Below are 27,563 nucleotides of genomic sequence, written 5' to 3'. Positions count from 1 at the left end.
AAGCAACATCACCCGGAGCTAGTCACATGTCCCTTTTATAACTGATGTAAGCTTGTCATGTCTTTTTATAACTGATGTAACAGAGTTGACCAGAATATAGGCCTGTCATGATATCTATTTTTTGTTGTACAATAAATTGCACCAAAATATATTGTGATAAAGGATTTTAAGACCATTTTATGCCCCTCATTATATAATTCCAGAATAACAATATATTTTAATCTTAGAAATATTACATTTATAGTCATTTTAACAATTTAATCATGTGAAAACGTTTATACTAATCAAATAAACAATAACTATAAATAATAAAAATTAACAAAAAGCACAAGTTAAAGAGAACTAGAAGTAACAGATCTCGCATGAAAATATACTATAGTAAATTATAGTAAATAATAGAATGTTTTTTTAACCATACTGACACTGACACCTCCAATAGAGATAGAAAGGTTGCGCTTTCAGCTAAAATATTGCTCATATATGTTTTGGCCTTTTTTTTTTTATGTATGGGCGATATATGTTGCATCACCAAAAATTATAGAGGTCATTGCCATGTGTTGTGCGAAGTTGATATATTGATTATCGTGACAGGCCTATACCAGAATGTTGGGACAGACACAAAATGTATTTTTATAACTGAAAATCACAAATAATCCAGAAAATAGATGTTTCATGCAAATGTTTAATTAACTTACACACATTAAAAAGATTAAAAGATTCCATTCATTAATTTTCCTTCAGCTTAGCCCCTTATTTATCAGGAGTCTCCACAGTGGAATGAACCACCAACTATTCCGGCATATGTTTTGCGCAGCGGATGTCCTTCCAGCCTCAACCAATTAACGGGAAATACCCATACACTCTTTTTCACACAAACTCCGACACTATGGCCAATTAGTTTATCCAATTCACTTATATTGCATGTCTTTGGAGCGTGGGGGAAACCGGAGCACCTAGAGGAAACACCCGTGAACATGGGGAGAACATGCAAACTCCACACAGAAATGCCAACTGGCCCAGTCAGGACTCGGACCAATGACCTTCTTACTGTGAGGCAACAGAGCTAACCACTGAGCCACCGAGCCACCAAAAAGACTTAATTATTTTATGATAATTGAATGTGGAGACAATGACAATCTTATTTTTAGAGATAACTTGATATAATTTGTGTTATTTTTCAAAAATGTTTCATTAACTTTTGTTTTATCTTGGAAATGCAAACTGTATGCACAATTTTAGAAATCCCCCATTTGTAAATTATAATAATAATGATCACACAAACATGGATTTTATATCTCACCTTATTGGTAACATTTTTGCTAAAAGTAGTCTTGATATTTTCCATTTATTTTGGTGAAATAATTACATATGTGGCAAAAAAAAAAAAAATCTGTACAAAAATATTGTTTAATCTATATTAATGATGTATATTCATACCTGAGCACACCATACTTCTGTGTACATTCTTCTTTCTTTACTATTTAAAGGATATTGAAACGTTACAGATTCTAATATAAAGCATGCATCCTTGTGGCTTAAAAAACCCTGAGGATTTTATTTTAGATAAATAAAACAGCACACCTCAAATTAACCTACCGAACAACTGAAATACCACCACTTCATAGGACCACTTCGTGCTTAACCAGTAATGGTCAGCAGTATTAGAACTCAGTTTATAGCATATTTCAGCTTGAATACTAGTACTAGGTGATGCTAACCAGAGCTGAGCACTACAGCAGTATGATGCCTTAAGCAAGCTATCATACTTAATATGATGTGCCAGTAAGCTGTGAGAGCCCTCTTTTTGAATAATAGCATCAGGCAGGGTTATCAGCTTTCACCAGTAGACCTACCATTACATGCACTGACATTGCTCTACAACACTTGAGTCTGATATGTCTCTTTCAGCTAGGTTTAGTGGCTTTCTTAAGATGAAATGCTGGATTTGTGCACGCTCAATCAAATCACACGTTCAGAGGATGACAGCCAGACAAGACAAGATCAGTGTTACTTATACAATTTGAAAAAAAAAAAAAAAGTCACATCTTTTTTTACCGAAGTGTTGTTCTTCCTTTCAGGAAGTCTAGTATGATTGGTTTATTTTTCATATGTGGATATCTGTAGTCACTATGTGCAGTCTTGCAAAATTCAAGGACATTAAAGCATAATAACAATGATTAAAACATGATACAAGTGGAGAATTGAAATATTAAAAGCAAGACAATACCATCAGTTGATGGAAAAGCTTTGCACGAAGTGAGTATTTTTGGGTCGCTTGAAGTTTTGTGTGGTTGAAACATGACTGCTTTAGTGGAATATGCTTTTTTAATATCAGTTGTTGGAGCTACAGCATAAATGTGGGGATGAAAATGAATGAACTGGAATATCTTGTGCATGAACAAATAAATAAGCAATATGGGGGAACTGAAACATCACAAAACAGACAGTTATGATGACATAAGTCATTTGTCATTATTGGAGTTTTATTGGACTGAGTGTTGTTTTTATTAACTAAAATATAAAAAAAAGATTAATTTTTGGCCTGAAATAAAGATTACACAAAACAATTTAAGTCTGAAATGAGAATTAGAAAAACGGTGTTCAATACTTTTAAATTTAAGTTATTTAATTTTTAATTAATAAAATAACCTTTATTTAAAATAATTTACCTATTTTTTTACTGAAAATTATTTAAATTAAATCTATGTGAACTAATGCTAAAATTTAATAATGCAATATTTGTAAAAAGCTCAATGAACAAATGAATCTACATTACATAAATAATATTAGCATAAAGGCTTGTTCACTCCAAGGGTGATACAGTATATCAACATATCAATGCACAACAATGCTCTGTTTATTAAAAGGGCATGCTACAGTACTACATATGCCACTTAAAGAGCCCCTATTATGCATTTAAAAAAAGGTCATGTTTTGGTTTTGGGGTGTCTCCAACAATGGTCTGTTTTTTGGCCTTGAATATCACTTTCCTTGTCTTACAATATGCATTTATTTTCACGGAATTATCCTAACAACTCCCATATGATTCGTTTAACGATTAATTTGTTCCTAAACCTCTCCTTAGTGCGATGCTAATCTGCGCTGATTGGTCCGATGACCTAGTCTGTTGTGATTGGTTGACAGCGTTCAACGTGAGACAGAGAGAAATGCCCAGAATGACTTAACAAGTAGTCAGAGTGCAGAGTGTATGTGTGAGCCCAATGCAGGAGTGCATTAAAGCAATGCAGTTAAACACCAGCATATTGCTATTTTCTTAACCATAAGTAAAAACAGTGACACATATTTAGTATTAATGCACAGACAGTGGCAAAAGCTGAACTATTTTGAAACTTGACCGCCGCACGTTTGTAGTTACAGCTGATGGTGGCCATAGCAACAACAATTGGCAGTAGATCGCGAGCTCACAAACGCATTTAAATCCATAAAGTGACACGCGTCACGTCATGAGAATACAAAAAGTTAACCAGATACACTACAAGCAGTTACAAGTAACAAAACACAATTAAATACATAATTTGTGAGAACAAAAGGAAGCAACCATTTTAAATCGCACTTACTTACACTTGTGAAATGGAGGAAGAAACTGATCCATGAACTGTGTTTGTAAAGTTCCTGTCAATCTCTGACAAGTCCCATACATCAATAGTCTTTTCTGATGCTTCCTTTAACAAATGGCCGACAAATCTCCCATTGTAAGTGTGTAGATCGCTGAAGCACTCATCAGATAAATTATTGGAACACAGCACAAGGCTGGGTCGATAATGCTGGGGTATTAGTGCAAAAATAAACTTCAACCGCTGACTCTTTACAGCCTCATCTTTGGGAAGGGAAAACAACACAAACTTTCCCTTCAGAGCACAGCGTCTTTGCGACATGATTCAACCGCGATCTGCTACAGTGTTTGTCTTACTCTTTTTCTTTCTACAGTGTTTGTGGGTGGGGCTTGGGGTTTTAATCTCCCTGAGTCTGCGTGCACAGCTAATGGGCGGGGCTTGAGTTCCATATCGAAGTCACACTGGAACTAAGGATTCGTTATCGTGGCGATTCATTCGAACCACTCTGAGTCGACCCTTTTATATATGGATCAATAATTTTAAACATGGTTCACTTTCAGATTTAAGCCTTAGCTGGATATTTCACTTAGAGCTGTGTTACACACTGCATGAAAGGCCATTTTCAAAAAACCCATAATAGGGGCTCTTTAATGTCTGTGAATTCTGATTGGCTATTGACAAGATCTTTTTATAGCTCATCAACAGGTAAAGAAAAAAAATCACTCTGAAAGTTATTCAAACAATATAGCTCCTCTTTTCCCTTTTTTGTAGCTGTTAATGCTGTATGATTGATCTCCATATTATCAGAGAATTAGAACAAGTTGATAAAAATGAAGGCGAGGATGAGTACTGCTAATATGTTTAAATTGAGCAGGCTGTAAATTGTGTTTCAAAGTCTCTGCCAAATGTGTAAATGAATAGGGTAAAAAAATCTGAAATACCTTCCAAACAAAAAACCAAACATCATAAATAAACAAATCTGCAGTTTGATTGGTAACACGTATCATACATAACTTCATGTCGACAAACGTGTAACACAACACATTATTTTTACACCAACTAGAGAGCGCTTAATTGAAAAAAAAGCATGTTTAAGTCATAATGAGCTTTTTTTGTCATTTAGGGGGAAAAGTATGTTTGAAATACATGATCAGTGGTATACTCTTTTCTACTATTTGTATCTATTTCTACTATTAAGCAGCTCTTCAGAATTTATGTTTTACTCATGATATCTGAGCTCAACGAGCTGATGAAGTGAAACGAGTAAGAATTACAATCAAAGAAGGCTAAAATAAATATCTTCAAGCAATCTATGAAGCAAAAGAAGTTGTGGACCGGCATACCCTTTGCCATACTCTGATGTGCACGTCTCAGGAAAATCTAAGAGATATAACAAGTTTCGAGTCCCATGGAGGAGATAAGGAAGCATACTTTTGTTTTGTGTTCATTTCATCAACAAAGTTGCTGAACATTTGATGATTCTAGCATCTTTCTTTCCTTAATGAACGCGGGTTTGATACTGTATTTTTCACATCCATAAACTCCAAACACCAGCAAAGAAACTTGATACAGGGAAACACAGAAACCTCACTGCCTGCTAGCAGTGACTGTGTGATTCAGTAGTGTGATTGCAGAGCAACTTGGACAGCATGCAGCAAGCAGGAATTAATGCTCACAATACACTAGCTGTTTCCATCAAACTATTGTTATGCACATTTTGAAATATATAGCATCATGAAATGCTTAAAGCAAACCCCAAGATGCACATCAACTTTAAAAATGTGCATTAAAAAAACACAAGTTGAGTAGGATAAACAATTTATCTGATTAGAAAAAATGTGCATAAACTACGATGGAAACACATTTATCAAATAAATTCCAACATGCACATAAAAAAAGCAGTTTTGTTTTAACAGATCATGTGACATTGATGTAAAAAAAAAGCACAATGGGACGGCATTAACGGCCTAACCAATGGGCCGACCACATTGTAAAACAATTTAAAAATTCAATTTTGGTTGCTCTAAAATAGCCATCATCAAGTGTCCATCATAAAGCTTCAGTATTATTGCTTCCAGAAATGTCTTGAGCGGCTGAACTCCCAAAGATCTTAAAGATCTCATATTTTTCAGACATATTTCTCTATTTATTATTTCTTGTACATTAAATTACTTCAAACTACTAAAATGTCAATAAAAGTCACTTTGCTAAACTGTAGAGTTGAATTTTCAACATATAAGGTCAACAGAGCAGAGATAAAGCAGCAATAATGCAATTCACAACCATAAATAAATGGAAAACGCTTATAAATCACAAAATACAGAAACTGTTAATAAGTTTACAGTGTGGATGGAAACTGTTTTATAATGTAATATTCCAGTTTTTACATAAATCTAATTCACATCTTTGGATGGAAACATAGCTAATAGCATTGGCTATGTGCAGGGGATGCGCAAAGTAGAAATTTTTTTTATTTTGTTAGAATCATGCCAGTTTGTTCATCAAATAAAGTATATTAAAGCCTTAAAACATGCAGTCTAAAAGTTAAATCAGTTGAGTAATTGATTCAATGACAGATTTAAAAAGTGACCTGAAAAAAGGGTTACAGAATGAATCTGTGAACAAATCTTTTTGCTGAATGAATTCAAAGTCACTGAGATGAATCAAAATCCCCAAGCACCACCACAGAACATTCTCAATCCAGATTTATCTGATATCCATTACTGATGATTTCTTTTACCCCCACGGCCCTCATTTGCCGGGATGTTGGGTTGGTAGAGTTGAATCGTTTTAGTGATTAGTCCGTCAGCTTAATCACAGTTCATCATTACTCAAGCTCTGGGGAGCTGGCTTATGCCAATGCCGTGGTTTTAGTACAATGACCTGTTGCCAGAGTTCAGCCCTTCTACTACATTACCCACGGACTAGTGCATCGCATCGCCATCTAGAAAAGACTCCCTGCACTGGCATGGCAAATGGCCAGAGGATAACAGATGGTGAGAGCGTGTGCTCGGTGGCAGTGAAAGAGGGAGTGCTGATAGTAAAGGGTAGAAAGTGGGTCAGGATCAGCCACAGCAGGACCAGACAACAACGCTTAACACCAGACAAGCCACACACACACACTCACTCAAATATAATGCTCTTTAATAATTAGAACTGCAAATGGAGGACTGCATTCATATTTTACTTGGGTTTAAAATATGCAACTTCTCTTTTCTCTTTAGAACTTTTCTACACCGCATTTATATTACATTACGCTACATGTTTATAGCATGGAATAAGAAAGTAAAAAGCTAAAGTAATTGCAGATTCTCTGATCTCACAAACAAATATGACTTTTTTCCATTTTTGCTGAATTAGGGAGTTACTGAAGTGAATTCTTACAATCTAAACTGTACAAAAGTGTTTAAAAAAGTAAGAAGTAAAAATTAAGTAGACCTGCCTCTAAAGGTTCAAAAGTACCCTGGTGTACTTTTTTGAAATTTTAACAGATTTGTGTGTGTTGAGCCTCAGTTAAGACAATGTTAGCACTTGTCAGCTTTAATTGTGGCAAAAAACTGGATAATTTTGAGCTTTTGTCAGCAAATTTCATCTTCTGGGTATAAAATCATTTTGGGGCGGGACCAAAATTGGTTACATAGCGCGAATCTGCTAGTGGATTGATGAGGGGATCATTATTATTCATAGCTGAGTTTTCTTATCCTATGAGAAGAGGCTGCTGCTTAATTATTCATGAGATCACATGCTTTCCGAAGCCAAGACAGACCTGCCAAGCTGTGAGACCATGTCCGTGCACGGCACGCAGTATTTAACAACTCATGAAGGGTCGGTTATGTGTTTTTTTCCATGATTCACAGGGTTTGATGCATGTTTTTCCCCATGATGCTGTCAGGGCCGATACAGCAAAGCTATTGGTTTGCAGCAAGCATTTTGTCGGCAGAGCTGTATGAGAATTGGAGGATGTCGGACTGTCTTTTATCAGTTGAGTTTATTACCATTCAGACAGGTGTTGTAAGAGAAATCCAGCAGGCTGATTTGACAAGTAATTAAAGATGTATCTTTAATCTGCTCATTGACACACATCATGTTTCTGATTATTTGAATCATGTAAGAAATCAACCGAGATTTTTGTTAATGCTAATGAAGTTCACCAGCTGCTAAACTTCCTGCTGTTTTCTTAGCTGTGCATCTTTCAAGATCAAGTTGACATGAAATTTAACAAAGTTTCTGTGGTTGTTACTGTCAACAGCTCCGAAATTAGACTCAACTTTTACCTCAAGTGACATTAAAAACAAAATAAAATAAATAAAAAACAAAATAAGAGAAAGACTAAATGAGACAGCTTAATCCAAAACAATAAAAAATGAAATAACCTGATCATTAATCAAACAACATCTGCACAACCAATATTCAGTTAATTAATTAGTTAATTAATATTGTGTATTAATTCCCATGAGCTTGGACTGCTGTATCCATACATCTCTGCAATAACTCAAATAACTTATTAATAAAGTCATTTGGAATGGCAAAGAAAGCGTTCTTGCAGGACTCCCAGAGTTCTACAAGATTCTTTGGATTCATCTTCAATGCCTCCTCCATCTTACCCGAGACATGCTCAATAATGTTCATGTCTGGTGACTGGGCTGGCCAATCCTGGAGTATCTTAACCTTTTGCTCTCAGGAACTTTGATATGGAGGCTGAAGTATGAGAAGGAGTGCTATCCTGCTGAAGAATTTGCTCTCTCCTGTGGTTTGTAATGTAATGGGCAGCACAAATGTCTTGACACCCCAGGCTGTTGATGTTGCAATCCACTCTGTAGATCTCTCACACACCCCCATACTGAATGTAACCCCAAACCATGATTTTTCCTTCATCAAACTTGACTGATTTCTGTGAGAATCTTGGGTCCATGCGGGTTCCAATAGGTCTTCTGCAGTATTTGTGATGATTGAGATGCAGTTCAACAGATGATTCATCAGAAAAATCTACCTTGTGCCATTTTTCCAAATGATTAACAAGTCGTCAAGTTATCATTTGTTCCTCTTACAACTGGGATCGACGGCAAGACTTTTGTCATGTAGTGTAGTGCATTTGGTCTTATGTAAAATATAATATAATATAATCGGTAGGCCTAAGATAGAGATGGTTATAATATTTACTCTCTGGTGCTGATATGTACATCAACAGCGGAGTACAAACAGAACATGGAAAATATTGCTGCAAATCCCACAATACAGATAAATCCAACACGCTGCACATGTGACTGCTTGAGCTGTTGATTTATTCCCCGACACAATCGGATTGCTTTCTTCGCGAAAAAACAATCACAATTGACCAGATGTTTCTTATGGAAGAAATTCCAGAAAGGCCATGAGTTAAAAAGGCAGACTCTGCAGCCCTTCACTCTTACATCACCAGCTGACATTCAGATACTACATGCATTGGTGACTCTAGCTCAGTATAACAGCACGTTTAGCGCCAGAACGGATGCAATTATGGCAGTTCATGCTCAACCAGACTCTTGTCTCGCATGAATTAGGATTATATTTCAATTCTAAAAGCTAAAAGCTGTAAAGATAAAGAGAATTATACAGTTTTGAAATACTTTTGAACTTTTAAGAGCAACCCTTTGACATATTTGACGCTTCATTATGCTCTTTTCCGAAGGATTACTGTAAAGACACGCTGATATTTTACTGATATGGAACTTGTCATCGGTATATGATGTCATCTGGAATATTCTACAGCATACAACAGTGTTTGTGTGATTTTTAATTAATATTGTGTTGAAAGCAGAGATGAAAAGGATTCTGAATTAAGAGTATCAAGTGCACAAATAACTGGTATTCATCAGAAAAACAACAATACTGATAAATATAAAGACTAAACTAAAGGTGCCCAAACTAGAGTTGGCCCATGGTAACCTTTGATTTAGCCCGCCATCCCATCAGAGAAGAAAGGGAGATTGATGGGGATGGGTTAGAGACTGACACTTCTAGTTTAATGTTACCTTTTGTTTGTTTTATTGATATGCTGCAAAAAGTGAACTAAAATCAAATGTTCCAATTAAATGTTGTTAAGGAATCAGTATGTACATTTTTTTCATGTACATACTGTCAGTGGACGGATAGAGGACAATGCAATGCAAATGTGATTGTTTATGGTTTTATTGTAATATATTATTATTTTAAAAATGATACTGCATTTGTTAATAAACATAGTAATTTTTTCAGTTTTTTTAATATTCTAAAATAACTTTTATATAATAATAATAATAATAATAATAATAATAATAATAATAATAATAATAATAATAATAATGTAATATAATTTACCTTCTGCCCATGGCTCTCAAAGATATTTGGTATTTGGCCCTTCATACGAAAAAGTCTGGGCACCCCTGGTCGAAACAAATAGTCATATCAAGGGGTTTCCATCTTTTAGATGCAACAGAGTGCCAAATATGGCACCTGTCCTAAAATGCAAAAAGCAATGTATATTTTCTTTTATAAAAAACTTTTTTTTTGGAAAAAAAAAATTAATGTAATATGAGAAATATTTAAAATTTGGAAAATAATATCTTTCTGTTGAGTTACATTTTTTCACATTAGTACTGTACCCCATTTATTCATTTATTTTTATTACAAATTTTTGTATTTTTTGTAAATTTTCAATTACTGGCTTTCCTATGTATTCATTTTCATAAATTTTAGATATTTAATTAATTTCAATCTCACTTAATCATATTCTAAACTTATACAATTAATAGTTATTACATAATCCATTTTTGCTAATGTGTTTATTTACTATTCTTAAGAACATTCTGTTAATTTAAATAAAGTATTTTTTACTTATGTATACATTTTATCATTTTAATTAATTTTAGTATTAATTATATCATTTTTACTATGATTATTTTAATGATTTTCTCCAAATATTATCATAGCCCCCATAGTACTTCCTTTCAGGGTCCGGGGAACCAGGTACTAACAAAGAAGTAAAGGGGCTCTATTACTATTTTTACCAATAAAAAACGATCTTTAATGGTTTTTATGAACTCTTAATGTTGATTTTTAAATTATTACTATAATAATAACACTTGAACAATATTATTATTAAAATAATAATTATTACTATCACTACCCTCCTACTAACAATAAACAATATTTCATGCTTTAAATCCTTAAATATATTTCCTAAGACTCTGTATTGGACTTTCAGAAGCAATGTTGGGGAATACCAGCGATGGACAATGTAATGAGAAATAAAACAGCCAAACATTAAGATGACAGAGTCATGCATGTGATGAGACAGATACTCTCTTACCTCTTATCAAAACGACGCACATCAGTCGTAGAAGCAAATTTATAAACATCATGGTCTTGCTGAAGATGCAGTGATTTTAACAGAAGTGATGCGATGTGAGATTAACAGAGAACGCAATCCATGAGAGAACAATAGCCCAGGATTCCCATTCGCAGAGCTGTGAGAGGAAAGCGGAACGTGATCGGATGTCCACTTGTTAATCTGAAGTTTGGACGGACACCGCGCGCTGGACCGAACCCTTCAACACTAGTCCGCGAAGCAGTTACGCGCATCGAGACGCGCTTTGATGTGCGCGCGTGGGCAGCGGATCGAACCGAAATCAGCTTAAAGCCCTGAGATTAAAGAAGAATGAACAACATAAACCTGAGGTCTCTGTCCACTTGCTCTCCAGACTAAAGAGGGCGAACGGATTTTGTGCGCTCAGTTGCTGCTCTGAGGTCCTGGAGCGGTTTTCCTCATCCGTGCGCTTCTGATTAAAGTCTCTGAAAGCATCGTTTGTTCAGCGAAAACTCGTATAACTTTACCAAACAGAAAAGTATAGTCCTGGAATCTAGAGTAACGTCTAGAAGTGTCTAGAAAACGTCTGTTGATCAGCAAGTAATTCAAAGTTGCGCTCGACTCGTCTGATTCGTCCGGTGATTAAGGACAATACGATTAATGGATCACAGCCCCAGGCGGAGTTCGGCTGCACAGAGACACAGCGTAAACAGAAGTGCGGTCTTGACTATAGTTCATCACGTCTCAACAGTATTGTCTATTGCTGATAAGCTTTTTAGCGTGATTGTTACTTACAAAGTCTGACTGGGTTTTAGATTATACATTTAAAGGACTCCAAACTGGCGCGTACCAAACGTAAACAGTCCAACACCTCCCTCTGGTGTTTATTAATAGACATGCATTTCAGAACTACACTGCAGTGTACAATGTTCGTCCGATAATAATTCTGTGCTATTATAATGAATATTGTGAAATATATTAACCTGGGATAAAGCAAACTAGAAGATCCCATAAAGATGTAAAAACGAAGTGAAGTCATTTAAAATGCTTCATATATTTAACAGAAACTAAAAGAAGAGTTTAGATGCAAAAACCTCTAAACACCATCTGAAATTTTCTTCTAAAATGAGAATTTATCAGGCTCCTATGTGTAGGTTCAGTAATTTCAAATTTATGGCAAAAATAAGTTATTTTCAAGACCTTTAGAGTCAAATAACTCAACATAAACAAAGGAGGCTGAGAATTTTTTTTTAAATTTTAGACGGCACTTAGAGGTTTTTGCATCTGAACTCTTCAAATTTTTGAATGAGGTCTACACTGTAAACAATGCTGGGTTCCACACAATTCTTTCATGTTGTCCCAACACAAATCTATTACATTAACTTACTTGTTTTATGTTCAATCCACTTAAATTTCTAAAAACAATTAAGTTGTCCCAAAAAGATCTCAAGAATTGTGTTGTTTCAGTTCATTTTAAATATGTAGTTTTTTTTAATGTTCATTCATTCATTTCTTTTCAGCTTAGTCCCTTTATTAATCAGAGGTTGCCACAGCAGAATGAACCGCCAACTTATCCACCATATGTTTGAAGCAGCGGATGCCTTTCCAGCTACAACCCATCACTAGGAAACGCACATGCACACTCATACACTACGGACAATTTAGCTAACCCAATTCACCTATAGCGCATGCCGCTTGTCTTTGGACTTGTGGGGGAAACAGGAGCACCCGGCTTTTTTTAATGCATATTATTATGTTGTAATTGTAATTATAACTATAATGAACCCAGCTTACAGTAGAGTTAGATTCCTATTTATTATAAATTTCCTATTAAGGTACTTTATGTAAAATTATTGTGAAACAGCTCTGTTGTATTTTCCGTTACCGTGTGTCATTTCAGTAATTAAATGGGATTTTCATCTTAATTTGTAGGCAGTCCCAAGCAATAAATTAATGAGCAACGTTTGTATGGTTACCGCTGAATTAATGTCTTCATTTGATGTGAAGGGCAGGTTGTCATGGCTTATTTTGAAATCCTTTCAAATGTAAAACATCCTCCTCATACTCCACAAGCATTGTTATCAGCCGAGGCGGATTAACAATTCAAAATAAAGCAGTGGAATTAATTCTCAACTTCAGCAATGAGCTGTCACAGCTTTTCAAAAAGCACACCTTGTCACCTGAGGAAACATTGGAGATGTCACTCTCTGAAAGTAATCATTCATCCCCACGGAAGGAAGAGCAACAATAAACACTGTCATGTGTGATATTCGCCTGTCTAGAAACAGTGTTTGAGGTGCTTCAGTCTTCTTCTGATTGACTGAAATCTTTGCATTCCCGAATGTGTCTGCATATATCTTACAAAATGACAATAAAGGTCTTTTACATGCTAATTTGTCCTCCAATTAAAATGCATAAAGTAAAGTAAAAGTTCACTACAGCACACTCACAATGTTTACTTAATGTAATGCAAGGGGGCCAAGTGATTGACAGCTGTCAGGGATCAACAAATCTGAATGTGGCATTTAAACGATGCTCAGCTGATACTAAAAGATCCTCCAAACCATTGCACCTCAAGGCAGGATGAGCCATTGATAAAAACAAGCAGGATGGATCAAGGCTTTCATGTTGTTTATGACAAATTCTGCCATCTAAATGTAGCTGCAGATACTGAGATCTGTATCTTGGTAAGCCTGTGTGAACCGTAGCCTCAGTTTTCTGTCATATCTGACAGGAGTTGCAGCAGCGTGCTCATCTGCTTTGAGCTTTGATGTATTGAGCATTCAGAGACGCTCTTCTGAAGCCCTGGGTTGTAGCAAGTGATGATTTGAGTCACTGTCACCTTTCTATCTGAGCCAGTCTGGTCACTCTCCTCTGACCTCTAGCATTAAAAAGGCATTTCCACAAATAGGATATTTTCTTTTTTCAGACCACTCTCTGTAAACCATGGAGATGGCTAGGAGTGAAAATCCCAGTAGATCAGCAGTTTCTGAAATACTTAGGCCAGCCTGTCTGGCACCAACAACTATGCCACATTCAAAGTCTCTTAAAACAACTCTCTTCTGCATTCTGATGCTCAGTTTGGACTTCAGTGGATAGTTTTGACCAAGTTTACATGGATAAATGCACTGATGTCATGTGATTGGCTGACTATTAAAAAACAGTTTAAGAACATATGTACCTTCCCAGCAATGCTACCCAGATGTCTAATGGACATCTAAACATAGTGGTCTTATCTAAAACAAGGCTAAATTTGGGCTGTCAATGAAAACCTAATAAACGTCTAAGAATAGGCCAAAACTAGACTAGTCATCAAATAAACAGAAATGAACGACTACACATATAATGTCTGTCTAATCTGTCTACTTGACTACTAGTCTGGTTTTGGGCAATTCTTAGATGGTTATTAGATATTTACTGACAGCCCAAGCCTTGTTTTAAGTTGTCTACATTTAGATGTCTATTAGACGTCTATTAAACGCAAAATTGTTTGCTGAGAAATAAAGTGGCTATTGGGTTTATACAAATGTATGGTAACACTTAACAATAAACTTTTACAGCTAAACAGCACACTGTGGTTAGTTTACTTCTCTTTAAAAAAAAAGCGAGTAAATCCATTGCCTTAACATTATTAAGTAAATTACCTATGTATGTAATAGGCATGGGCCGGTATGAGATTCTGACGGTATGATAGCCTTGGTTAAAAATATCACAGTTTCACTGTATTGTAATTACTGCTCTAAAATAAGATCTTTTTTAATTGTCTGGGTTAAAAAAAACAACAAAAAATTTTCCCTCATTAAACATCATTATACTTTCTTTTAAGAAACATCCAAAATATTTTGGAACAGTAAATGTGCCATTAACAGTAAATGTGCACCATTAAAATACAGTCTTTTTATTTTGCTGTAAATCGAGATACAGTAAAACAAATAAGCGTGAAACATGACCACTCACAGAAAGGGATTTTTTTCTACTTGGAGAAAGAGAACACGAATGCAAGAAGCTGGCAGCTACAAGGGGTGTGCAAATGCTCTTATGTTTCTAAATATACTTTATATTTGGTTTAATTAATAAAAAATAAATACAGTAAGTAAATTAAACAAAATTTGTGTCTGTGCATCAATTAACGTTGTGCTAACCACAAAAGGCTAAAAATCTAAATGAAGTAGTTGTTAAAAAAAATAAATAAATAAAAATTAAATATATGGTAGGAACGGACGGTGGTTTTAAAACCTTAAATTTTCCAAACCGCGGTAAACCTTGAAACTGGTTATTGTCCCACGCCTAGTAAATAATTCGAAACAATTAAGGTAAGTGAACTTAACAGTTCTAAGATGCAACAGAATTACTCACAGTTCATTTTTAAAGTAAAATCAACTTGTCACTTTTAAGGCAGTGAATTTACTCGTTTTAAGCAATCACTTTTTACAGTGTAGTTCATGCATTTATTCTAGGGCTGGGCAATATGGCAAAAATACAATCTGGATTAATTCTTTTCCATATTGAACAATAACTATATACACTACCGCTCAAAAGTTTAGGGTCAGTTTTTTTTTCTTTTTAATTCTGTTCATCAAGGCGGCATTTATTAAATGTAAAAAAATTGTTAAACTGTTAAATAGCAATTAAATATTTATTTATTACTTATTGTTTGTAACTTCAAATGAAATTATTACTCCAGTCATTATTGCTTTTATTACTGTTACCATTAATAATAATAATAATAATAATAATAATAATAATAATAATAATAATAAATAATAATAATAATAAATAATAATAATAAATAATAATAATTAATATTAGAGTGATTTCTGAAGGATCATGTGACTGAAGTATTGAAGCTGAAAATTAATCAAATAAGGCATTTCACAAATCTGTACCAGACAATACACTTTATGTTAGAGACAACTGGAAAAATGGAAGGAAATCTGAATATCTACGATGAGGATTGGGGGAATATTTGTAAAACTCAAATGGAAAAGTACCAGCTCAGCCATGTGGAGAGAATTCTGTTGGAAGAATGTTCTAAGGTTTTTCATCACACCATCACAGAAAATACACAGAGCAAAGGGTACTAGCTGCTGGAGAATGTGTGGTGGAAATGTAGCTAATCACTGTCATGTTTTTTGAGATTGTCAGAAATTAACCCCATACTAGAAAGAGATTAATATACATTTAGACGCCATTTTTGAAGTAGAGATTACCTTCACTTGTGAATCTTTATATTTAGGTAATATAAATTTAGATGGATGGATTAATAAAGACAAGAAACTGTTATTTATTATTCTGGCAGCTAGTAAAAAACTAATTACAAAAAATTATTAAAATTAGAGTCACCTACAGTTGAAGAATGGATTGATACAGTGCACACTATATATGTCATGGAAAAACTTTTTCATTAAGAACACAGACTGAATACTTTTTTCTAATTTGGAGTAAATGGATTGAGTATATTTCACCAATATGCACAAATATTTCTTGAATTATAACTTTTAAATGTAATATTATGTGTCTCAATATGTATTCCTTCTTTTTTAAAGGAAATCTTTTAAAGGATTTGTAGCTTCCCATGTTTTACGGTTTATAGTTGTAGTTGCTAAAGGGAAGAAAATACAAAGCATACACAAGATCTGTAAGTCTCTTTCTGTACACTGTAAAAAATGCAGGTTTCCACACAATCGGTTTGTGTTGGGACAACATAAATGAACTAAGTTAACACTTAAATTTATGTGGATTGAACATAAAAAAATAAGTTGTCCCAAGGAAATTGCAAGAATTGTGTTGTTTCAGCTCATTTTAAATAAGTAGTTTGAACAAGTAAAAATAAAAAAAATTGAATAACTGGAATAAATGATTCAATTAAATATAAATTACGTTTGAACAGTTATTTTATTGTGCAATAACATTTCACAATTTTACAATTTGCACTGTATTTTTTGATTAAATAAATGCAGCCTTGGTGAGCAGGAGAAGCTTACTTTTAAACATTTAACAATCCTACTGACCCCAAACTTTTGACCGGTAGTGTATATTTCGATATCAGTTGTTACGGCTTCCAGATTTAAAAGACTATCCCAACAATTACTGAAGCCACAAATTAAAGGGTCCAATAAATAGCAGAATCTATTTTTGGCAGCTGGTCATTTTTGGTGGGGCGTAAATTCGGTGCATGTCTAATATCCACACTTCTAGAATCCCATTGTTGTATATTTTTGCTGTGTAATTGGCTCTTAGATCAATATAGAGTAAAAAAGTCCAGAGCTTATCATTGTTATTGACAAAGTTTATCATGATTCGATATCGTATCGTTTATTGGCCTAACCCTAATTTATTCATAAACTAACCAGGAGTAATCATTTATTCATTCTGACATTTTTTACAAAAATACTATTAATATTAGTTCATAAATAATGCTGTTAAGTGATGTTTGATGAGTTACGTAACAAGTACTGTACAAAGTAGATACACTACTGTACAAAAAATGGGTCGTGCATGTGATCTATAAATAAATGAATGCTTTTATTCATTCAAAAATGCCTTAAAGTGTAATAAAGACATTTGTAATGTTACAAAAGCGGACTCATTCAAGCAAATGTTTTTTCTACATTTCTAAGTATATAGGAACTCTATGGTGAATGTTGGCAAAATAGCATTTTCTAGTACTTTCAAAAGGGGGAGACAAACCGTTTTCCATCTCTCCAACAGACATCCTCTCTCCTTCCACTCTTCACAAGGCTAAAGCTTTATACACCACCGGAAAGGGTCTTCATGCCAGAGGAAAAGCATCACAGCCTGGGATTAAAACAGCACAACCATGAAGGTAAACATCTGATGTTGATAGATGATGTCATGCTTGCTCAGACAACAAAAGAATAATATCACATGACTTCATAATACGATTTGGCCTGTTACTGAGGATTACACAGAGATCAGCTTTTATAATATGAAAAATAAGGTACATCCTGTAAGAGTACTGCATGCCAAATGTTGCATGCTGTTTATTTAGCCTTAAAAGAAAAACTTTGGGTTCCTGAAGGCCATGGAAGCACTTTGTAATTCTATTGGGGTATTTTGTTTTTTGTGGGTAGGAGAATAGACATTTACTAGACAACACAGGTATATCTGGTGTGCTTCTATATATGTATTGGTCTGAAACACTGCATGAGCAAAGCACAGATGGGAGGGGTTGCTGCATTCTACTGCAGTGGTGAAGTGCTGTGTGGGACAGTTAGGTGGAGCTACAGCACTGTTGTTGTCTGCAGAGCACAGTCTCATGGATGGTCAACATGGAGAAGTCTAAACATTTTAAAATGCAGGTCTGTTTAACAGTCTGTTTATTTCTGGGTCAGATCATTCTGTATCTGAATTTAGATTTTGTAGATTGGATATTTATTGCAAAGCTGATAGTTTAAGGAGCACTGCTTTAAACAGGAAGGTTATAGACCTTCACATGATCTGGGATGCTCTCGAATTTTCTTTTGTCATTTTAACCCAACAGTACTATACTGAAGTAATATAATACGATTCAAATATAATAGAAATAAATCTGTTCATATGTTTTGACCATGTTCTGTCTTTTTCCACCTAGAGATTTGTGATGAACACATCTAACTCTATGTTTGGGTGGATTCTTGTCCTGGGAGGTAAGATGATGATTAATATGTTTTATATTGCTTATAAGAAACCATCTTAACATTTAACCATTTATGAAATCTTATTCTCTATACTGCCATATGTGACGATTTTTCCAACTCTAATGTAATTTTATCAGAAAGCATATAAAATATTATAGAATTAACATAACTCTTTATATACAGTGGGAAATTGAGTATTAAACACGTCATGTTTTTCCTGGGAATGATATTTCTAAAGGACCTGTTGACATGGAATTGAACCAGATTTTGGTAAAAACCCAAACAATACAAACAAGGATAAAACAAAACAAAAAAAAATCTGAAACATTTGTTATGTATAATATGTTTCCTCTAGGATTTTTTCCAGCTGCGGCTGCAGACTCTGTTGGGCCTTTAACACAGATCTACCAACTACCTATAGCGGTATTTCAATGACAAATTTCTAAGATAATATTTTTCTAATTCTATGAATAAAAACACAAATATATAGGTCAACGATGAGGTCCCATTTAGTTGTTAACATCAATTTCTTTAAAATAATTATATACGAAGAGAAAGCTTATTCTTTTAAAAAATAAAATGTCAAAATATGTGAGAAATAAGGTAATGTTGTCATTCAGTGTAACAGATACATATTTATGAAAAATTGAAACAACATATTAGTCTGAACTAATTAAAATATATAAATAAAATGAGAAAAATATATTTTGAATGCTTAAAAATGTCTCTAAAAGGGTTTACTGCATCACTGACTCTGGGTAAATCCTGCTGATAGTAAGTATAAAGATTTAGAATGGGAATTTTTAGCAGTTGTTGGGCTAAACACCTAAATAGGATTGGATGACTAAATAGTCTTTAAATATGTCATCAATTGATTTTTAGGAATAAAATTTGAATGATTTGTAAAATCCTTACTTTTTACTCAGAACAAAATGGAACTAAACAGAACACATTTTAATGTACAGGGGGAAAATACTTGTAAAGCTGTACACTATTGTTTCAATCTCTGCAAACTCATCTTTTCATCTTCGAACAAATTTTCTATTTAACATTCATTCATTCATTTTCTTTTCGGATTAGTCCCTTTATTAATCTGGGGTCGCCACAGCGGAATGAACCGCCAATTTATCCAGCATATGTTCTACTCAGTGGATGCCCTTCCATCTGCAACCCATCACTGGGAAACATCCATTCACACACATACACTACAGCCAATTTTGTTTTCCCAATTCACCTGTACCACATCTTTGGACTTGTGGGGGAAACCAGAGCACCCATAGGAAAACCACGCGAACACGTGGAGAACACGCAAACTCCACACAGAAATGTCAACTGCCCCAGCCGTGGCTCGAACCAGCGACCTTCTTGCTGTGAGCTGACAGCACTACCTACTTTTAGTTTTAGTTTAATTTTAATAAATATATTGCTTAATTTGAATACAAGTCAATAATTCACCTTTTGTGATCACCAAAAAAAAAGTCACACTGTTACTGATTTTTGTAAATTAAAAATGTATTTAACTGTAATGTGAATTGTATTTTACTGTAGGACAGTTATGCAGTATATTACTGTATTTTAAAGTTGAATTGTGAAAATTACTGTATATTTTAGAGTAAAGATATACATTCAATTCTGTAAATGCATGTACAACAAGACAAATGGTACTGTAAATGTAAATACAGTACAGTGTTTCCTCTAGGATTTTTACCAGCTGTGGTGGAAGGCCTTTTACACAGATCTTCCAAGTACCTGTGTTTTTTCAATGACAAATGTCATGAGCGCATTCAAGTCGAGAATGCATTCATGAAATAGGAGCATGCCAATCTCTTTGCTTGCACTGTGATTTCCTCTGATCGTTTAAGTAAAGAGTATGAAATAAATCCAACATTTATTTGATTTGCTAAGAATATTCATGACTGTCTCCAATAGACCTACAGAATGGCATTGATGCATCCTGAAGTAAAGTTAAATGGCCACAAACTCCAGCAAGATAAAGTTATTGTATGCAGAACCATAGACCTTTACCTATACATAAAGTATCATTATGGAAACTCTGTTCATCATGACTGAAAGCTACGCTGTGTTTGCTGGCCTCACGCATCATGCGGGCTGTCAGTCTGTCAGTATGTAACCTTTAAGGGTTAAACAAATAACGCACAGCACGATTACAGAAAAGTTCACTGTTATAATTCACTTACATTCTAATACGTTTTGGTTCGATTATAACCCGCTATAAATAATCAGCAACAACTGAAGGTTTTGAATGAGAAGCTGTAATGTAGCCAGACACATCAGCTATCTAAATAACAGGCTCCTTTATATCTCATCTTCAGTTCTGATGACCCCAGCACTGTGTCAGGATGACGAGAGCATCATGACAGTCTGTCAAGAGGAGGATAATGACCTCAGAGTGGACTGCCTTCTGGAGCCCAAACCCAGCTTCCACACAGACTTTGAGTTCTCCATGTCCAAAGGCCAAAAGGAGATCATCATAAACACCAACATCTCTGGAATCATGCCTGAACCCAGATTTCGGCACAACACCTTTGTGACAGAGCTTGAACCATACGGCTTTAGGCTCACCATTATGAGCTTCACCATCGCTGAAAATACAACGTTCATTTGTAAAGTAACCAAGGTCCAGAGGACTCTATTTGTCGAATTAGGTACAGCAGCTGACATCAATCCCTACAGCATTACTATATAAATCTTGAATTGATTTATTCTCTGTCTAACCCTGAATTTGTTTTTGCCTTCCAGGAAGTATCGAGCCCTGCTCTGCCATCAGTGTGTTTCTGCTGGGTTATCCTTGGCTCAGTCTTCTGCTCCCTGTGTGCATCATACAACTATGGGAAGCTTTTTAATACACAATCTGTTGCAGTGTTTACAGCAGAGTGTTTCTGTAGATTTCTCAGCATATTTGAGTACTTTTAGAACTGCTTTTCGATCTACGTGCTCTGCCTTTACTGTAAAGTAAGTACCAGTTGCTGCCTCTATGATGGTATTGATTACTTTACGCCTTTATCGTGTCTAGCCAAAGCACATGTACAGCGTGCATTAAGTTAAAGGGTTTTTTTAGGTTCTTGACTGAAACAAACAGTGTTGAGAAAGGCTAAAGTTGTCAAACATATGTATTGCTACTTAGAAAAGTTACCAAACAGCCTTTCTTGAGAATAATAATGCAATGACTGTGCCATCATAGCATTCAGTGAAAGTTTTTTAGTCATTATTCTGTATAAGCATTAATCAGTGTGTAAATAAATTCCATAATGTATTTGCACAGTTATGTTTTTTCCAGCACAATCTAAACGCTTATAAATGTTTTAGTTTGTTCTTCTATTACATTATTTAATGTGTGTGTGAAAACAAAAATACATTAGTTTGCAAAATAGTTTTGATCAGTAGTTTTGAAATGGTATCGATGCCATCTTCTGAATGCCATTAGTAAATGTATCTTTAATCATGTCTGTCACTGTTGTTTCTGCCCTTGCTTCCTTCATAGAATAAAATAAACCAACAAAATAAACTACAGAATTTGTTCTTTTTGCTCAGAAATCAGATAATGACTACAACATCTTTACTACCGATAAGTTAACAAGATTACAACACAGTTTGAGAAAGATAATTTTACTTTAATGTTGACATGCTCTGGTTTCCCTCACAGTCCAAACACACGAGGTGCAAGTAAATTGGGTAGGCTAAATTGTCCATAGTGTATGTGTGTGAATGAGTATGGATGTTTCCCAGTGATGGGTTGCAGCTGGAAGGGCATCCGCTGCGTAAAACATATGCTGGATAAGTTGGAGGTTCATTCCGCTGAGGCGACCCCAGATTAATAAAGGGACTAATCCGAAAAGAAAATGAATGAATGAATGTTGACATCTGTTCTAGTTGAACTAAATGAACTGTGGTTGGATATTTTATGCCAATTAGATAGCTGTTTCCTCAAAAAAGTGGGCACTCCATGTTCAAAAAAAAAAAAAAACTGCATGAAAGTCTAGACTAGGGCTTGTCCAAAATCACAAACTGTGAAAAACAACAACAACAACAACAACAACAAATATGGGACAAATAAAGAACAGTGGTTGTTTTACCATAAGGTCATGGTGAAGCAGCTGTCACTTACTGACAACATGCTGAATGTTATACATGCAGATTATTACATTAATACTAATGGGGCACTTGTGGCCTAATGGTTAGAGAATTGGACTGGTAGGCCTATTTTTTTTACAGTGTAAGGAAAATTACAACCATAATTTAGCTGAGCATCATGTAGTGAAGGGAAAAAGTAGGATTTAAAGTGGTTGCAAACTAAGCCCTTTTTCAAGTAGGCCTACATCCTAAGGGAATGTGATTTTAGACGCAGGTATTATGAGGCAACATAGTGGCTAGTATACAGACAGTGGAAGAACAAAATTGATTGACTAATCAATTCTTCGTTTCAACGTTACCTGTGAAGCACGTACTCAACGTCTATTTTCAAGCAGAAGTTGTCCTGTTCTGTTTCAGTTGCTCCCATGTTCAACGCTGTCTTATTTTCCCGCCCCTGTCGCATTTTGTTCTCTGCATCTTTATCGTTCACGTGGTTCACGCTTAAAGCTTCCGGCTGCCCATTTATGGAATTACTTAGAAGCGTGCATAAATGATTGACAGGCAGAGCTTCTCAAAAGCCCTCCAATTGGCTAGCCAAAGCACCTGGATTCAAAATTACATGAAAACAAAAGAGAGATGGAAGAAGCTGTTAACATAATCACATATGTCAAGAACTACATTAATAATGCATTTTACTCATATCTACAAATATATACAGATGGTTCAAAGAGTTTGGAATCAGGAAGGACAGGAGTAGCACTCTATATCCCAGAACTTGAAGTGAGGAAGGCTGGAAGGATATCAGATGGAACTTCTGTATACACAGCTAAGATGGTTGCAATTTTGATGGCATTAGAGTGGACATATGAAAGCAGACCTGCTAAAGCTCTAATATGTTCTGATTCAATGGCTGTCTTGATGAGTTTAAAATCAATGGAATCAAAAAGAAGTGACATCCATAACAGAAATCTTGATCAAATTTAATAGTCTAACACAGATGGGTACTAATGGGTCTAACGTGGGTACCAGCGCATGTTGGAATTCAGGGCAATGAGGAGGCGGATAAAATAGCTAAAGAATCTCTACAACAAAATGAACCAATTATACACATTTCACTAAGCAGAGCAGAAGGGAAAACCTTAATCTTAGAAGCTTGTAATAGGAAATGGCAGAAAGATTGGGAGTCCAATAACACAGGTAGACATTATTATAAGATCCAAAAAACAATAAAGAAAAGCAAAATATCACATAATCTTAGTCAAAGAGAACAAGTTATTTTAACACGTTTAAGAACAGGACATACACATTAAATAAAACATTATACTTAATGGGGAAACATGAGACAGGTTTATGTAACACATGTCTAACAGAGGAGACAGTGGAACATGTTTTAAAAAGGTGCAAAGCATATAAAAATGAAAGAAGAAATCTTCAAGAGGAATTGTGTAGTTTAGGATACAAGGATTTCACAATAAAAGGTTTATTAAAAGATGGTTTAGATTCAGGAAGACAAATAAAGGCTAAGATTAATTTAATATATTAAATAAATTAATAAATTAATATAAGATTATAAGATATTAATAAATTTAATATAACATTAATTAAAAATAGTGGATTATACAATAGAATTTAGGAAACCAGTTCAACCTCTTCACACTCCATCACAGTAGGTGGCGATATGCACCTCTAAAGTTGGTTCGCAACTCGCCATGAAACGAAGAAGAAGAAGAAGAAGACGAAGAAGCCAAAGCACCTGATTGCTATCCACGCCCACTTTTACTCGACTGACGTCTCAGTGTTTAATGTTCAGGTACTTGTAGGACAATATAGGTAAAATTCATTCATCGCTTAAAGTACGTTTAGAATGTCTAAAAATTACAACTTTATATAAGAAGAAGCCTGTTTGGTATAATATAATATACGTATAGCCACAATCTGTTATTAAAATGAAAGCGAAAGTGTTTTGCGTTACGTCAGCAAGGAAGTAAAAGTGGCGCTCTCTGTTTTATTTTAGGCGCAGTCACATCTAAGGTTGGTGGTGGATTTTATTTCATCTTAATTCAGTATAAATATGTCGCCCCTAAAGCATAGTATAAATGATATTGCTGGTTTTGTAAAACTGCATTTTTAAACGGAATAGTAGATTCGTGTTATATCAGCTCGTCGTCTTCCGAGATACTGAGCATTATTGTTTTTGCTGCCAAAAAACAGATGATCATAATAAACTGACATGGCAGAAATATTTATTTTCAATGATAGAAAACTGAGAACATGATTGTGCTTTAACAGTATCAGAATCATGCTGTTTCCTCTTCTCGTCTAACTGAAGGTTTAAGGTTATTTTAAGGTTTTATGCTCGACAGTTTTTAGTTTTAGTTTTTCAGTTTTTTTATTTTTATTCAGTAGTTATTTTATAAAACACTTAAGAACAAATAATTGTCTACTATTTTGCGAATGTCAAGTCTTTCTGGTCTGATGTAAATTCTCTAATTGTCCAAAAGGTTTGTGGTAATTTTTCTTTAAGCTATACATACATTATTTGGGGTTTTTACATTAAAGAAAAACATTATTTATTGGAAAGTTTATATATATATATATATATATATATATATATATATATATATATATATATATATATATATATATATATAAAAGAGTAAATATACTCAATGTAAACAAAATTTTGTATTTTTTTAAATGAGAATTGTAATTGTACTTGAAAACCATTCATCTCATAAAAAGAAAGCAGTTAAAACTTATAAAACACATGCTTTATTTAATATTCTGCATTTATTTGTTTTATTTTTTCATGTACCCTCTCTTATTTATTTATTTTTTTATTGTTTTTTTCTTTCTCATTGTCTTTCTTTTGCTTCACCATTGTTTTATTTCTTTAAAATTGTAAATTTTTTTGTTGCAAAAAGTAATATCTGTATTTTTGTACTGTACCTCTGTCTGTTTGTATTTCTATCTGTTGTAATTGGCTGTTGTTATTGCAAGAAAAATAGATAAGTAAATAATTCCCAACTTTATCATAAAGCAACTTTAATAGAACTCATGGACAACAGCTCCATGCGTTTTTGCTTTTAATTTGACTTTAAATCCAGTAATGTTTTGTGTTGTGTAGGAACTACAGTGTCTGAACGGAGCATCCAGAAGTTACTGGCTTCTTAAATTGCTGCGCAATTGCAAAAATGCCGTTGGAATTCAGTGGATGGGAGGCATATTGTGATAAATCAAAGCACCTTGAACCAGGTCAAGAACCCAAGAAGAATCATGGCTACATTATGTACCACGGGACACTCAAAAGCAACGCCCCAGCTATCATATCAACAGGATTTCGTCCCTCTTCTGGGGGAACTCTGGGCCCTGGAGTCTACTGTAGTAGAGACATCAACAAAGCAATGGGTTACCCAGCATGTGCTCCCAATGACAGAGTTGTGTTAAAGCTGCGAGTGAGAGTCGGTAAAGTGAAGAAGATTGACAGCCAAAGTCTTAACATGAAGACCTCATGGCATCAGAATGGGTATGATACGGCCTGGTTACCTGCCACTGGCTCTTTTGTGGCACTTGAGGAGGATTGTGTTTGGGACCCAAGCAGAATTACTGTGACTGGGATAGCCCATTGCACAGACGTCAGTACTAAGACTTCCCTGGAGAGTCTCATAAAGCAGAAAAGCCAATCGCAGGACCCGAATGGGAATGACGTGAAGCTGTGTAAGGGCTGTGGGATGCAAACACAGGATAAACACAAAATGGAGAAATGCTGGTCCTGTAAGGCATCCATTTGCCCGTTCATGAAAAAACACGGTTGCCAAAGGAAAGGAAAGTAACTGTTGCTCAGATTTCCAAACTAGTTAATTGATAGTTATATCTGTGATGTGATGCTGAGAAATTATTTTAGGATATTTTTATTTAAATCAGCAGTGCAGAAGTGTATGTCAAATAAATTGTTGTCAATAAATTTGGACATGATCTTTTAAAATGACTATTTTCTTGGTGTTTGCACATTAAATATTTTCTGTGGTGAACCTGTCTGTCAGAGGTTAGTGCGTGGATGTCAAAGAATTTTTTTAAACTAAATGAGAAGAAGACTGAGGCAATTGTCTTTGGACCATTAGCTGGCTCAAATGCTGGACAATCTATCCGATTACATTAAACCATCTGTAGGAAATCTAGGTTTCATCATTAATTCTGCCCATTTGACAACTTAGTAAATGCAGTAGTTAAATCTTGTTTTTTTAGTTGAGATTATTAGCCAAAGTGAAAGGCTTTTTTAACTCGTGCGGAATTCGAGAGATTAATTCATGCATTTATATCATCACGCTTGGACTACTGTAACTCAATTTATATAGGTATAGGCCAATCATATATAAATTGCCTACAAGTGGTCCAATATGCAGTCGTTAGGCTTCTTACTGGCACCCGTAAATCTGAACACATTACCCCCATTCTGTGCTCCCTAAAATGGTTGCCGATATGTTTTAGAATAAAATTAGAATAGAACAGAATAGAACATTTTACTTTTTAAGGTATTGATTGGTCAGGCACCACCTTATCTAATCGTATTAATTTAATCTAATCTATCTAATCTTATTACTGTTAAAATATCTGTCAGATATTTAAGGTCGTCGAAGCAGAAAAATTTTAAAGTACCCAGATCCAAACTAAAGAAAAAAGAGACCTGGATTTTTCTGTAGTAGGTCCTAAAATGTGGAATGGGGTACCTATGTCTATAAGATCAATTTCTAATGAGTCCTTGTTCAAAGGGAAACCCAAACTACATCTCTGAGAATAAAAAAAGAGAAAAGCTTTTAAATTGGGATGAAATTGATCTTATTGTGCCTGTCTTTGATTCTGCTGTATGCATTCAATGTTTTTGTGTGATGTTGGTTGTACTGTGTGCTGTTTTATATGTTGTTGTCTATTTTT

At 34.7% G+C, this 27,563-nt stretch overlaps 2 protein-coding genes across 3 annotated transcripts in view; one reads left to right on the top strand and one right to left on the bottom strand.

Annotated features, from left to right (window-relative positions):
- nectin1a (nectin cell adhesion molecule 1a) overlaps positions 1-23,080 on the bottom strand; it is a 50,298-nt gene extending 27,218 nt beyond the window's left edge. Inside the window, exons 1-2 of one of the 2 annotated variants that reach the window (XM_056446813.1) lie at positions 22,991-23,080; positions 17,590-17,697 (exon numbers count right to left, since the gene is read on the bottom strand). In XM_056446813.1, the coding sequence (XP_056302788.1) occupies positions 17,590-17,614 (25 nt within the window). In that variant the 5' untranslated portion in view covers positions 17,615-17,697; positions 22,991-23,080. Of the gene's footprint in view, positions 1-10,902; positions 11,522-17,589; positions 17,698-22,990 lie in introns of those variants that run through there. The other variant, XM_056446812.1, reaches the window with a different exon arrangement.
- Positions 23,081-24,416: 1,336 nt separating this feature from the next.
- LOC130214844 (uncharacterized) lies at positions 24,417-27,563 on the top strand. Its single transcript, XM_056446679.1, has 2 exons — positions 24,417-24,662; positions 25,759-27,563. Exon 2 carries the CDS (start codon positions 25,826-25,828, stop codon positions 26,462-26,464), a length of 639 nt encoding a protein of 212 aa, XP_056302654.1. The 5' UTR covers positions 24,417-24,662; positions 25,759-25,825; the 3' UTR covers positions 26,465-27,563.

Source organism: Danio aesculapii, chromosome 21 (genome assembly GCF_903798145.1).
Source record: "Danio aesculapii chromosome 21, fDanAes4.1, whole genome shotgun sequence".
In the NCBI taxonomy this organism is placed as follows: Eukaryota; Metazoa; Chordata; class Actinopteri; order Cypriniformes; family Danionidae; genus Danio; species Danio aesculapii.
This window is presented reverse-complemented; position numbering and strand designations above follow the sequence as displayed.

What these genes read in the sequence shown, in the direction of transcription:
- LOC130214844 (XM_056446679.1), top strand. Translation starts at nt 25,826, where the DNA reads ATGCCGTTGGAATTCAGTGGATGGGAGGCATATTGTGATAAATCAAAG.